The 14450-nt window shown below is 40.2% G+C and overlaps 1 protein-coding gene across 1 annotated transcript in view; it reads left to right on the top strand.

Annotated features, from left to right (window-relative positions):
• The window catches only part of STPG2 (sperm tail PG-rich repeat containing 2), a 980631-nt gene that overhangs the window by 156579 nt on the left and 809602 nt on the right, over positions 1-14450 (top strand). The window contains exons 6-7 of the mRNA XM_077476582.1: positions 3582-3697; positions 12254-12365. Of these exons, the coding sequence (XP_077332708.1) occupies positions 3582-3697; positions 12254-12365 (228 nt within the window). The remainder of the gene's footprint in view (positions 1-3581; positions 3698-12253; positions 12366-14450) is intronic.

Below are 14450 nucleotides of genomic sequence, written 5' to 3'. Positions count from 1 at the left end.
CCATATTACAATTTTTCGATGCTCAGGAAACCAGGTTTTGTGTTAGTAGCTCACTTATTTTCGCCCTGAACACAGGCAGCTTCTTATAGTCAGTTCTGCCAAAATAGTTTTTTTCTTTTAATATTTCTTATTAATGTTTTTACAATAAATTTTTAAAAAAAGTAAATCATAAGAATTACAACAGGAGCTGTTTTGAACCTACTTAATGACTATAATAAAATGCACAATTTTTCATTGAGATCTTTCATAAAGTAGGTCAAGACTTAGATAGGTAAGTATTTGGAATTAACATTAATGTATAAAGGTTGGGGATAAGTAGAAAAGATAATCTCCTGCGCTAGTACGGAGGGCCAGAGGTAGTATTTCCTGGTAGTGAAGTGATCATGCATACCCCGCTGTCTAGGCCGACTAGTCCAAAATGCTATTTAGAATACAGAAAGGAAGGCGAGTGGTCTGATGCATGAATTATAGTAAAGAGTTTATTCCAATAAACAAATTAGTTAATACAGGGGTGGATACTACGTATTCAAAATTAAAATGGTAATAATACTAGCTAACGACACTGTTGTCACTAGATGGATTGACATCAAATAATACCCATACAAAGGTTAAAATGAGATAAATACTTGGCTAACGTGTTTTGAGGTTTTTCCTCATCAGAGCCTTGGTTTGCGTGTTATAAAAGAGAGACAACTGGGGGGATAAACTCAAATGCAGTTGTCTGTAGTTTGTTTTTATTGGTCAGGAAGACCTTGTAATTAGTTCAGGTGTCTCAGCCAGGGATCCGTGCCTGGAAGTACAAGTCTTTGCTGGGCTAATGTGGCAATTCACCTGTCTAGGTGCTGTGCAGCTGTGCAGCACTCAGAGTCGTTAACGCTCCCAATCCTGACCAATAAAAACAAACTACAGACAACTGCATTTGAGTTTATCCCCCCCGTGGTGCAGAGAACACTGTAATGTGGAAGGATAAATCCCAAAAGTGAAAGATATTTCACTTATATGGTTACACCATTCAACTACAGTTATACCACCCATCCAGTTGTCTTACTATTATAACACACAGACCAAGGCTCTGGTGAAGAGGAAAACCCTTGAAATGCATTAGCAAAGCATTCATCTCTTTTTAACCCTTGTATGGGTATTCTTTTATGCCAATCCAGATAGTGATAACATTGTCGTTAGCTAATATTATTGCTATTTTAATTTTGAATATGTAGTATCCACCCCTTTAATAACTCATTTGTTTATTGGAGTAAACTCTTTACTATGATTCATGAAGGTTGGGCGAAAGGAAAGAAGGGTATGGAGAGGGCAGGAGAGTGTTCCAGAACATAAATGATAAGGAGCAGCCTCAGCCTACATGTCTCCATCACACACGCATGCTGATGCATTTCGCCCCGCTCACCATTTCTCATGTGTCTGATCCATGAGGTCTTATCTTTTCCAAGTTTTCCAAGATCTGGCTATTGAGATTTTGTCAGCTAAGGACATCAAAAGATTAATGCCTGAGAGCATTGTGAGATAATAGGGATAGGTATGTTGAGAAGCACATAGAACCCATTTCAGAAGTTTTTGATTTTGGGGCATTGCCATCATGTATGAAAAACAGTGCCCTAATGTCCACCATTCTAAAAATGTAGGGAAAAGGAATCAGGGAACATTATTGACAAGCGAGACAGATCTAGTTAGCATCTTGAAAGACCTTAAAAAATTTGCTTCAAAGAGAGACATTTATAATGCCTTGAAAATTGCAGAAATTTTTTTGTGCCATTTTTCTACATCAGTCAATTTGTCAATGTCAGACTCCCAAGTTGTCATAAAGGAAAGTTTAGCTCTAACAGAAGTGAGTAGATCACTGTGGTTTCTCCCCTCTGATATGAGGTTTGTAGGCACCACTTTTTCTATCGTATGTAGAGTAAATGTGTATATATTACTTTCCAAAGGTGTGTGAAGATTTTGAAGAAAACATTGAAGTTGGTACAAATTAAATATTTCTGTTGTGGACATTTTAGGATTTTCTGTGCAATGTTTCATACAGTAGTTAGTAAGCCTTTTGGTCAGAAAAAGTGCCCTATACAAAAAGCCATTTTTTTATCGACCATTGAAACACATCTGGTTTGGAGCCTGGTGAGAATGTGGAATTGTCAAATAGTGGAGCCAAAGGTGTGTTTTGGGAGTGTGGGATAGTTCACGCAAAAAAATAAAAAATAAAAATTAAAGTGCAATAGAATGGAGGGAGAGGGTTTATGTGTAGAGGGAAGCAACATCAAAAAGTCGAGTAGAACGTTAGGGGTTGCAAGGGATTCCATAATGATCCAGTAGGCTTTATCATGCTGTAAATAAACTGCTGAGAATGAAGCTAATTGAGATACTTTTTAGTAGATGGAAAGGTTAGAACTCAGTTTTTTTGTCTAAGAGAGTTTACTTGGGTAGTTCTTATAAATGTGATCACTTTCAACTAGAATTTCTAAAGCTTTTTGCTATCCACAATAATTTGGAGCTATCTGAGGTAAGATTATTCTTGGTAAGAGAGTCCTTTTTGACTGAGCTAATTCTACATGGCCAAGAAAATTTACAAGAGTACTACCTATCCATCACCATGGACAGCTTCTTAAATACAGTAAAGTAGGGTAAATTACTTGATAGTTGAGTAAGCCCCCATTCACATCAGGCCATTTTGACATGCGATTTGACGTGTCAAATCACCACCTATTGCCAACAATGGCACCGACTTTGCGGCTCCGCACTGGTTCACAAAAGTAGTTCCTGCACTACATTTGGTGACTGGTGGTGGGGGTGAATTCAATACACATGAAATCGTTCCCGAAGTCGGACTGAAATGTGGGTTTGAAATCATGTGAGTTCAGCTGAACTCGCACAATTTCAAACGTGCCTTCAGGGTGAACCCAGGCTTAGACTGGATCACAAAGGTGCTAATTATGTTTTTCTGTAATTTTGTGGCATTTAAAAGCTATCCTGTTAAAAGTCCATTTTAGTGAGCTTCAAAACTACCGTTTCTCTTTAGCACTGTAAACTCATATTTCTTTTTTCCTTGAGAAATCACATTTTTACAGTTCTTAGAACAATGCACATGTAGTTCTGGCATAATTTGTGTATTTCAAACTCTGCTTTTCATGTTGCATCTAATATGACTCTATGTTACTATGATAAAGGTAACTCTGACCTAAACTATTTCATATTGTATTTGTTGTGTCCATTACCCATTTGGGACTACCGTTTCTCTTTAGCGCTGTAAACTCATATTTCTAAAACTTTTTTCCTTGAGAAATCAAATTTTTACAGTTTTTATAACAATGCACATGTAGTTCTGGCATAATTTGTGTATTTTAAACTCTGCTTTTCATGTTGCATCTAACATGACTCTTTGTTACTATGATAAAGGTAACTCTGACCTAAACTATTTCATATTGTATTTGTTGTGTCCATTACCCATTTATGAAGAATTGTGCATGGATTGTGTTAACAATGAACTGTCCAAAACATCCAACATTCAAGGACATATATCTTCCATTACATAAAGCTTAACGACACATTTGGTTCTGTTTTTTTTTTTGCTTTAGAATGAACCATATGCAACTCTGAAATACCGTGGTGTGCACTTTGGAAAGTACTCAGGAAAACGTACTGAATTTCAAAAGCATGATGGACCTGGCCCAGGGGAATACGATATAGATCAGTATGTATGACATTTTTCCCAGGTTTTTTATTAACTCTTACATGACACTTACTGCTATGTTTCTCCAATAAGTAATTCAAAGCTGCTTGATTTTCTAAAGAGGCGCTTAGATGGGTATTTATGCTCCAGCTTGTAGCGGTGGCAGATTTTATTGCATTGTGAATTATATTCTAGCATTTAACTGCTAGTGTTGTAATAGGAACTGTCAAAACCAGTTTTCATATAATGCATAATGGATAATATAGCCTTCATAAAAGGAGTATAGTAAGGGATCAGAGCCAGAAACTGAAGCCAAACTATGCCCTGGGATTGTGTCCTTTCACTTGATAGCCAGAAAATCAGATAAAACAAAGCTGGTATGAATTTGCAAATAGAGCAGTAGTCAAAACCACAATCATGTACAGGAATGTTTTTTTCTGTAACTCATAAACGCCTTAAGTTTCATATCCTGCACTGATAAGACCTAACAAGTTTCAAACAGAAGTATGACTTATTTTTAGTGTATCCATAGTCAAAACATTTCTTTTAATTTGGGATAAACAGTAGTGGAATAGTGTTAGAAGCGCTGTCAGGCTTTTATTGCTGCCATTGTATTCGCTTGATAGATTAACTTTCTTTATTTGTCCTTGTGACTGAAGATAAGCAAACAAAAATCAAAATTTTACAGTTGTCACTGGAAAATGAGATGACACTTTTGCTATGAAAACATTTACACTGACTTCCTGTAGTGCCTCTGAGACAGGAAGTGAAGAGAAGTCTCCCCAAAAAGACAAATATAACAACCAAAAAAAAAATCAAAAAAATTCTCCAGAAATGTGTAACTGTCAAAGCTATGACTGTCAAAATGGATAGATTCCTTTTAGGATTAAACTCTTGGTGTAAGTAAGTTTAGATTTTAGTCCAAAAAACAGCTAAGCAACTGGGAAGATAAAAAGTACACATTTTAGAAGTAGCATATTTAACAGATAAGTAACATTTTGGTTTAAGACGGAGTGAATTAACAGTATCAATGTTTTCATGGTTAGGAATACAATATTCAAAATACAGTCATTTACTTTTTCTCATTTCACAGTAGCAGACATTTTCGAAGAGCATTGTTAACACACAGTGCAGCAACATTATAGTTCTGTATTGGTTCAATTAAATATTTAATTTTGTTCATTAGAAATTAATTATTCATACATTATCTTCTTCCTATTTTAGCCCTCATTTCGATAATGGAAATATAAAATCATTTGCCATTGTAAAATGGGAAAATTCTGCACAGAAACATACATTTAGAATACTACATGTTACTAGAGAGTGGTTAAAGGTTAAAAAAAATATTTTTTGCAGGTTGCCGGTTTTCATTTCACCTGCAGGTTAAATGCATTGTTCAGTCATGCATCAACTGCAAAGTACAGACTATGTATTTTGCACAATTATACTTAGTCTACCGCTATACAAATATTTACTGTACATTTGCGATAGGTATCTGCTAGTGCTTTAGATATTTATTGTATATGTAGTATTTAAAAAATAAAAAATAAATTATATATATATATATATATATATATATATATATATATATATATATACATACATACATACACACACACACACACACACACACACACACACACACACACACACACACACAGTGGATATAAAAAGTTTACACACCCCTGTTAAAATGTCAGGTTTCTGCAATGTAAAAAAATGAGACAAATATAAATCATTTCAGAACTTTTTGCACCTTTAATGTGACATATAAACTGTACAATTCAGTTGCAAAACAAATTGAAATCTTTTAGGGGGGAGTAAAAAGAAAAAAACTAAAATAATGTGGTTGCATAAGTGTGCACACCCTCTTATAAATGGGGATGTAGCTGTGTTCAGAATCAAGCAGTCACATTCAAACTCATTTTAAATAGAAGTTTTTACACACCTGCCATCATTTAAAGTGCCTCTAATTAACTCCCCAAAAAGTTCAGCTGTTCTAGTAGGTCTTTCCTGACATCTTCTTAGTTGCACATGTGAGGTATCGCCACGATTGGTAGAGCGATAGCAATAATTCTAGCCCTAGAAATCCTCTGTAACTCAAAACATGCAACCTGTAGAATTTTTAAACTTCGCCTATGGAGAGGCTGCCAAGAGGCTTACAGCAACATTAAAGGAGCTGCAGGAATATCTCTGTCTACTGGCTGTGTGGTACATGTGACAACAATCTCCTGTATTCTTCATATGTCTGGGCTATTGGGTAGAGTGGCAAGACTGAAGCCTTTTCTTATGAAGAAAAACATCCAAGCTTGGCTAAATTTTGCAAAAGACATCTGAAGTCTCCCAGGAGCATGTGGGAAAATGTCTTATGGTCTGATGAAACCAAGGTTGAACTTTTTGGCCATAATTCCAAAAGATATGTTTGGCGCAAAAACACAGCACATCACCAAAAGAACACCATATCCACAGTGAAGCATGGTGGTGGCAGCATCATGCTTTGGGGCTATTTTTCTTCAGCTGGAACAGGGGCCTTAGTCAAGGTAGAGGGAATTATAAACATTTCCACATACCAGTCAATATTAGCACAAAACCTGCAGGCTTCTGCTAGAAAGCTGAACATGAAGAGGAACTTCATCTTTCAGCATGATAATGACCCTAAGCATCCAAATCAAAAAAGGAATGGCTTCACCAGAAGAAGATTAAAGTTTTGTAATGACCCAGCCAGAGCCCAGACCTGAAACCGATTGAAATCTGTGGGGTTATCTCAAGAGGGCTGTGCACAGGAGATGCCCTCGCAATCTGACAGATTTGGAGTGTTTTTGCAAAGAAGAGTGGGCAAATATTGCCAAGTCAAGATGTGCCATGCAGATAGAATCATACCCAAAAAGACTGAGTGCTTTAATAAAATCAAAAGGTGCTTCAACAAAGTATTAGATTAAGGGTGTGCACACGTATGCAACTGTTATTTTATTTTTATATTTTAACTTCCCTCCACCTAAAAGATTTCAGTTTGCTGTTCATCTTATGCCACGTACACACGATCGAATTGTCCGGCGTACTTAGTCCGGCAAACAATCCGGCGGATAGTCTACTTTGCGGGCTTTCTACCGAACGGACTTGGCCACACACGGACGCGCGGAAAGTCCAGCGATTGCTAGCGCGATGATGTACAGCACGTACGATGGGACTAGAAAAAGGAAGTTCAACAGCCAGTAGCCAATAGCTTCCTTTTCGTACTTGCTTCTGAGCATGCGTCATTCTTAGTCCGCCGGACTAGCATACTCACGAACGTATTGTCCGCTGAAACCCACCCTGAAAAAGTCCACTGAAGCCCACACACGATCGGAATGTCCAGTGAAATGCGGTCCGGCGGACTAAGTACGCTGGACAATTTGATCGTGTGTATGCTTATACAGTTTATAGGTCACATTAAAGGTGGAAAAAGTTCTGAAAGGATTTATCTTTGTCTCATTTTTTACATCACAGCAACCTGTCATTTTAACAGGGGTATTTTATGTATTTATTTTTATCTTTATTCAATTTTCTTACATACCATATATACTATCTTATATACAACATCATTAAAATTATTTCTAACTTAATTCCACCTCCCTCCCAAAAATTATATCTAACGCCGCGCACACACGATCAAACAAGCGGGTGGAAAAGTCCGGCAAACTCAAGTCCGCCAAACAATCCCCCCGTGTGTAGCCTCCGGCATACTTTTTTGACCCGAAAGTACGGCGGACTTAGAATGTAGTTTTACACTCCAATCTTCCCGCCGGACTCGCATTTCGGCGGACAATCCGGCCGTGTGTATGCCAGTCCGCTGTACTTTTGAAATGAACGGACTTTTCCCGCCCGGAGAAAAGTCCGCTCATTTCGAGCGGGTCTCCAGGTAGGCGGGGCCCGTGAAGGAAATGTCGCTGGCCCCGCCGCCTGGTATGGACATAAAGGGGAACCCCAACGCCAAAAAAAATCGGCGTGGGGGTCCCCCCAAAGTCCACAACAGACCCTTGTCCGAGCACGCTACCCGGCTGGCCAGGAAAGGAGGCCTCCCCACCCCAAAGCACCTTGTCCCCATGTTGATGAGGACAAGGGCCTCTTCCCGACAACCCTGGCCGTTGGTTGTCGGGGTCTGCGGGCGGGGGGCTTATCGGAATCCGGGAGCCCCCTTTAATAAGGGGGCCCCCGGATACCGGCCCCCCACCCTATGTGAATGAGTATGGGGTACTCCGGGCCGCAATGCCAGGGACGCGCTGCGCTGCCACTTATATAGGGACAAGGGGCGGTGTCACATGGGTTGATGTCACATGGGTTGGTGTCACATGGTGACCCCGCCCCTTACGATGTCAGAGTCCCGGAGGATGCTGGGACTGTCGCCATGTGACATCAACCCATGTGATCAACCCATGTGACATCAACACATGTGACACCGCCCCTTGTCCCTATATAAGTGGCAGCGCAGCGCGTCCCTGGCATTGCGGCCGGAGAGAACGTCGAGTCAACATCTCCAGGAGAAGAAGAAGAACGGAAGGCGGCGGCGGCGGCGGCGACAGAAGACCGGGACACCGCCTGTAAAAGAGCTATAAGAAGGCGCGGTGGCTCGGCAGAAGAACCGAAGAGGGGGACAAGACCCCCGAAGTCGGAAGAAGAGGCCACGGCAATGAAGAAGAATGCCGGGCTCCTCCGCTAGTAAAAGAGCTACAAGAAGATAGCGGAGGAGTCCGGCGAGAAGACCCCCGAAGCTGTGCAATAAATTATTTTATCTTGTGTGTTGTGTTTTTTTTTGTACTTTATTTTACAGGTGAATAGGTAGGGGTACATTTTACCCCATACTCATTCACATAGGGTGGGGGGCCGGTATCCAGGGGCCCTCTTATTAAAGGGGGCTCCCGGATTCCGATAAGCCCCCCGCCCGCAGACCCCGACAACCAACGGCCAGGGTTGTCGGGAAGAGGCCCTTGTCCTCATCAACATGGGGACAAGGTGCTTTGGGGTGGGGGGCCTCGCGGCCCCCCCTTCCCCAAGGCAACCCCCATGTTGAGGGCAAGCGGCCTGGTACGGCTCAGGAGAGGGGGGGGGGGCGCTCGCTCGCCCCTCCTTTCCTGGCCGGCCGGGTAGCGTGCTCGGACAAGGGTCTGTTGTGGACTTTGGGGGGACCCCCACGCCGATTTTTTTCGGCGTTGGGGTTCCCCTTTAAGTCCATACCAGGCGGCGGGGCCAGCGACGTATTCTTTGCGGGCCCTGCCTACCTGGAGACGCGCTCGAAATGAGCGGACTTTCCTCCGCGTGTGTGGGCGAGTCCGTTCATTTCAAAAGTAGGGCGGATAGTACGGCGGACTTAGTATGCCGTATTAGTCCGCTGAAAAAGTGCCGTGTGTGGGCAAGTAGCCCGTTCGGAAAGTCCGACGGACAGTCTGGCGGAAGTCCGCCAGACTAAGTACGTCGGACAGACGGCTACGTATGTACGCGGCTTAATACCTCTTCAAATTTTCCTTTCCTCTTCTCATTCTTTCCATCTACCCATCAACTGAAAAAAAATGTTTTTTTTCAACTCAAACAACCCCTCCAAAGTCCTTGAAAATCTTTCTATCAAGTCCTTACTTGAGTGATATAGTTCTTCCATGATACGGATATATTCCACCCTCCTTGGCCAATCTCCTATTGATGGAATCTCTTGCAAGCCCCAGAACTTTGGCTACATTCAATAAATGGGGGAATAAATGTTATCCTATACTATCCTATTGAACTCACCGTACCATGAAACAAACATATCCGTGGATCTCTGAGTCTTTCAGTGGCAGAAATTTCTTGTACCATCCTAACAATCCCCTTCCAAATTTCTTGGATTTTCACACATCCTCACCAAATGTGAAATGTGGACTGCTCTGTATTTCTATTTCAGTGACCTACCATAGCTGCATAGCTGTCTAAACTGTATTAAAAATAATTGGGTACAGTCCATGATATGTTTTTAAATTTGAGCAAACATTAAAATTTTAAGAACTAGCTTAAAAGGTGTGCCCCCTTCTTTAAGTTCCAAGCAGTAGAATAAGGGGGTACGCCCCAAAAGCTTGTCCTGAAAATCTGGATGTTAGTGCAAATAAAAAAAAGTATCACTGTACTCAACTTTATTGACTGTACTCAATTGGTTTTATAACTAATATGGCTACAGTCACCTCAAGCATAAACTGTATCAGATTGAGAAAAAATGTTCAAGCTGCTATGAATATTGACTGTCCCAACAAAAAGTCCTGACACATGCATGTCAAGTGAATGTGCACTAGGTACAACTAGGTACTTCCAGTGGTTCCTACTGTATATCTGCACAGAAGTTAAGAGCCCAAATAATAATCTGACGTTATACAAAGTTAAAGGAGAGCATAATATATAGTATTTCTTGCAAAAATGAAGCACCAGAATGACAAGCAGTAGGTTTCTTCCATGCAACTTTTTAACATAGCACCCTTACGGGGTACCTTATCACATCAATCTCTGTCTTGGTAGAGCTACTTTACTTTCCAGTGACTCTCACAGTCATACCAGCACGCACATACTTATAACGGTTTGGTCAGAAACAAAAGAAACCTTTCTTGGAGAAACTCTGGGCATCTATAGAAAACTCACAGAAACAGAAGACAAAACTGGCCTGTAATCTGTATTTAGGGGACCATTAATACTAAATAGACTGGAATCTAAAGTAGAACTAAAGGCTCTTTTTTCATTTTTAATAGTGTAAGGGAGGGTTAAACCCCTATGTTAGTTTTTTTTTTTCCTTAACCATATATGTCCTATTGGGGATATTCTCTTCACTGCTGTTCCATAGCCAGAAAGTGAGAGGAGATTCCACAAAAGTTTTCATCAGGGTCACCGGAACTAGTGCCCCATTTGGAGTATTTCCTCTCCATTCTTGCTCTGGTTATAATCCAAAATTCTGGAATTTATTTAATTTTCCCTTTTGATAATAGCAGTAAATAGGACAACAAGAGGGTGAATCTCCCTAGGAGCTTGTTCACACTTGCTAAATTTCTGACACTCAACAAATGCTCCTATAGCGTTTGTAAAGTGTTAGTATGGGCGTCAGACAGGCTGCAATGAACTTTAGAATGGGGTGTTTTACAATCGTTAAAACGCTCCCTAAACGCCCTATGCATGGTTTTGTAGCGTTTGATGAGCGTTAAAACTGCTCCACAATGGAAAGTGATAGATTTTAACACTCTGCAACTGCCCCGTGCCGAAAATGACTGCCAAGCGTTAGCGGGGAGTTACCATAGACTTGAATGGGAGGCATTGTAAAGCTTCAACATGTCCTGACTCGAAATGAAGCTTCAATTTTGAAGTGAAGCAACTCTAAGGCTTGATTCACACCTATGCATTTGTAGTGCTTTTTGCATTTTGCAGATTTGTACAACAGAACGTGTTCCATAGGAAACCATGTTAAATGGACTGTAGTGCAAATCTGCAAAATGCAAAAAACGACAAAAAATGCATAGGTGTGAATCCAGCCTAAGGCCTGATTCACACCTATGCATTTTAAGTGCTTTTTGCATTTTGCAGATTTGCTCTACAGAACGTGTTCCATAGGAAACCATGTTAAATGGTCTGTATTGCAAATCTGCAAAATGCAAAAAGCTCTAAAAATGCATAGGTGTGAATCAAGCTTAACACCTGATGTTTTTGTAATGTGAACAGCACAATGTGCTGTCTATTGAATCTTGTGCATAGGCATTTTTAACGCCTCTCAACGCCTGTTCTTAAGCCAGTGTGAACTAAGCCTTACAGGGAGCACAGACAGCAACAAAAAACTACAGGTGTTCTAATTCCTCTTCACTCTACCTAAAACTAAAAAAAATCCCCTTAGTCCTACTTTAAGAGCCTGGAAGTGAAGATCCTATAAAACTGTAAAACAGCCAGTAAGGCTTGGTTCACGTTACTGCTTGAGGGGAGCTCGTTCGTTCCCAATGCGCAGGAAAAATGTGTTGCTCTGTAGCTGTAGCAGACGTATGGGTGTGCCATTAATTTCTAATGACACCCCCATACATCAGCAGATGTGTGAATTTTCACACACCCAAACCTCACGGTGCAATAACATCATGGTTTCCTGGTGTTGGTGCGGTTCAACGCAGCGCTATGCAAAGAAAAAAAGGGATGAGGACTTCTTTCTCCTGCGTTTCTCGCAGGTAGAACAGCCCATTGAAATGAATAAGCTGGCTGGCATGCAGCATGCAACTGCACAAATGTGAACCAAGCTAAATGTAACCTGCATCCAGAAAGCACAAAAAGATTTGGGATGAAGTTGCCGTACTTGTTACGTTTCGATTTTCATATATTTTAAGCATTATGTGTCTGCAAATAGCGGTAGCATTACAATTCGCATGTATCAGCAAATTCATTTACAGTAGACCCCAGTGACTGCATCCTTCAGCGTAAGTGCGTGAGTCTCCATTAGTGAGTGATCTGGCCCCCATTAGAGCCTGTAAACATAAGGGGGGAAAGGCTTTCTCTCTGTACTTGTTTAGATGTCTGTGCAATCTGAACTGCAGACTCATAAATCTTTCTTTGAACTTTCTAAAGGGAAAGTGCACTGCATTATGAGAATGTCAACTCCAAGAAGGAAGACAAGAAAAAATATGAGCCATTCATTCCACGCTATCACGAAGTAATCGTATTACAGGAAGAGAAGAAGGTAAAGTCAATTTGGCTGTTCATGGTGCTGAAATGCAATCATTAACTACGAGAGTGGAACTTGTGAATTCCAGGCCCATATGATTAGAAATAAACTTAAATAACTGCAACAAGCAATGCACAGCGCAGGTTGAAATGTTTTAAAAAAAGAAAAAGATCAATCTGTAGTTTACTTGAAATACATTCATTCTTAATTATCTCAGTGATTTTTTATTGATTTGTGGAATATGCAGAAGAACACTGAGTTCGTACAAATGAACTAGACCAGCATCTGCTATAGAATTTATTCTGCTAGATAAAGGCATATAATAATAAGTTATAACTATATTAGCTAGTAATCTAACAAATGTGTTCATTTATTAACCACGTTAGACCCAGGAGTGTTTACCTTCCAGGCCATTTTTTGCGATGCAGCACTGCGTTGCTTTAACTGACAATTGCGCGTTCACAAGACACTGTACCCAAACAAAATCTATATCCCGTTTTCCCCACAAATAGAGCTTTTTTTTGGTGATATTTGATCACCTTTGTGGTTTTTATTTTTTGCAATATCAATAAAAAAAGAACATTTTGAAAAAAATAGTTTTACTTTCTGCTATAAAACAATTTAAAAAAAAAAAAAAAAGAATTTTTTCATCAGTTTAGGTAAATATGTATTCTGCTACATGTTTTTGGTACCAAAAAATCCCAGTAAACGTATATAACAATATACAGTGATCAGTGCTAAAAAAATACTAAATGCTAAAATAATGCACTGTCACTTTATAACTGACCCTGGCAGGGAAGGGGTTAACATCAGGGGGCGACCAAAGGGTTAAGTGTGCTCCTAGGGAGTGATATCTAACTGTCTGGGGGATGGTTTAACTGGAGGAAGAGAGAAATCTGTGTTCCTGATTAGCAGAAACACCAGATCCCTCTCTTCCTCTCTGACAGAACGGCGGTCTGCCTTGTTTATATAGGCAGACCCACGTTCTGCCTCTTTGGTGAATGATTGGCATACCTGTATGTTGCTTCCTCTTTGGGGTTTGGGTCCTGGCAGCCATTGCGGGCCCCAGACCCCAAAGAGGAAACACCATACAGGTACGTTGTTTTGCGCAGCCGGGCCGCCCTGCCGCAGTAAATGTTCGGGGGCTGGTCCGGAAATGGTTAAAAAAAAAAACTTTTATTGCAGTATATATTATATGAAAACATGGAAAGTCTTGTCTGCAGAGATACAGTATAAGGGTGCTCTATGGGGCCCATTATACTTGGACCATTTTGAATATAGATCAGGCGTAATCTGAAATATGGCCCCTTTTCATGTTATTGTCAAAAAAGAGGCAGAATCTGTAATTTTTACAGACCTACATTGCTCCAGTTTTAAACACTTGAGTGCCCAGGAATTTTTCTCCCCAAATGCCCTTGAGTCGCAGAGTGTTTTTTTTATTTTTTATGGTGATGTCTCGTTTCCTCACATTATATCATGTGTTTTCTCTGAGGCTGCGTTTTTTAAAAGGTGTAGGCTTTGAATGGGCTGCTGTGCCTGCATAACCCTGAGTCACAGCAAACACAACAATTTGTGCCTGCATAACCCTGAGTCACAGCAAATACAACAATTTGTGCCTGCATAACCCTGAGTCACAGCAAACACAACAATTTTGAAAAAACCCACAAGGGCACATATTAGCACAACAATAACATTTTACAGGTTTGCAACCACTAAAAATACTAATAATATTGCATTCGCTTATGTGAGCATTTGATGTTTGTGCAGTGAATGCAAATGTCATACAGATCATCTGATATTATTGTTGGCACCTGGGTATTAATACATAAATAAATAAATAAAAAAAAAAAAAAAAAAAAAAAATATATATATATATATATATATATATATATATATATATACACTATATAAACACAAGTATTGTGATGCCTGCCTTTACACGCACATGAACATTCAATATTGAGTTGGCCCACCCACCTAAACAATGTTTAGGAATGTGTCTATGGGAAGGTTTGACCATTCTTCCAGAAGCGCATTTGTGAGGCCAGGCACTGATGTTGAACATGAAGGCTTGGCTTGTAGTCTCCGCTCTAATTCATC

The sequence above is a fragment of the Lithobates pipiens genome, unplaced genomic scaffold (genome assembly GCF_037356315.1).
Source record: "Lithobates pipiens isolate NorthernLeopardFrog02 unplaced genomic scaffold, aLitPip1_a1.2 Scaffold_13, whole genome shotgun sequence".
Classification (NCBI taxonomy): Eukaryota; Metazoa; Chordata; class Amphibia; order Anura; family Ranidae; genus Lithobates; species Lithobates pipiens.
This window is presented reverse-complemented; position numbering and strand designations above follow the sequence as displayed.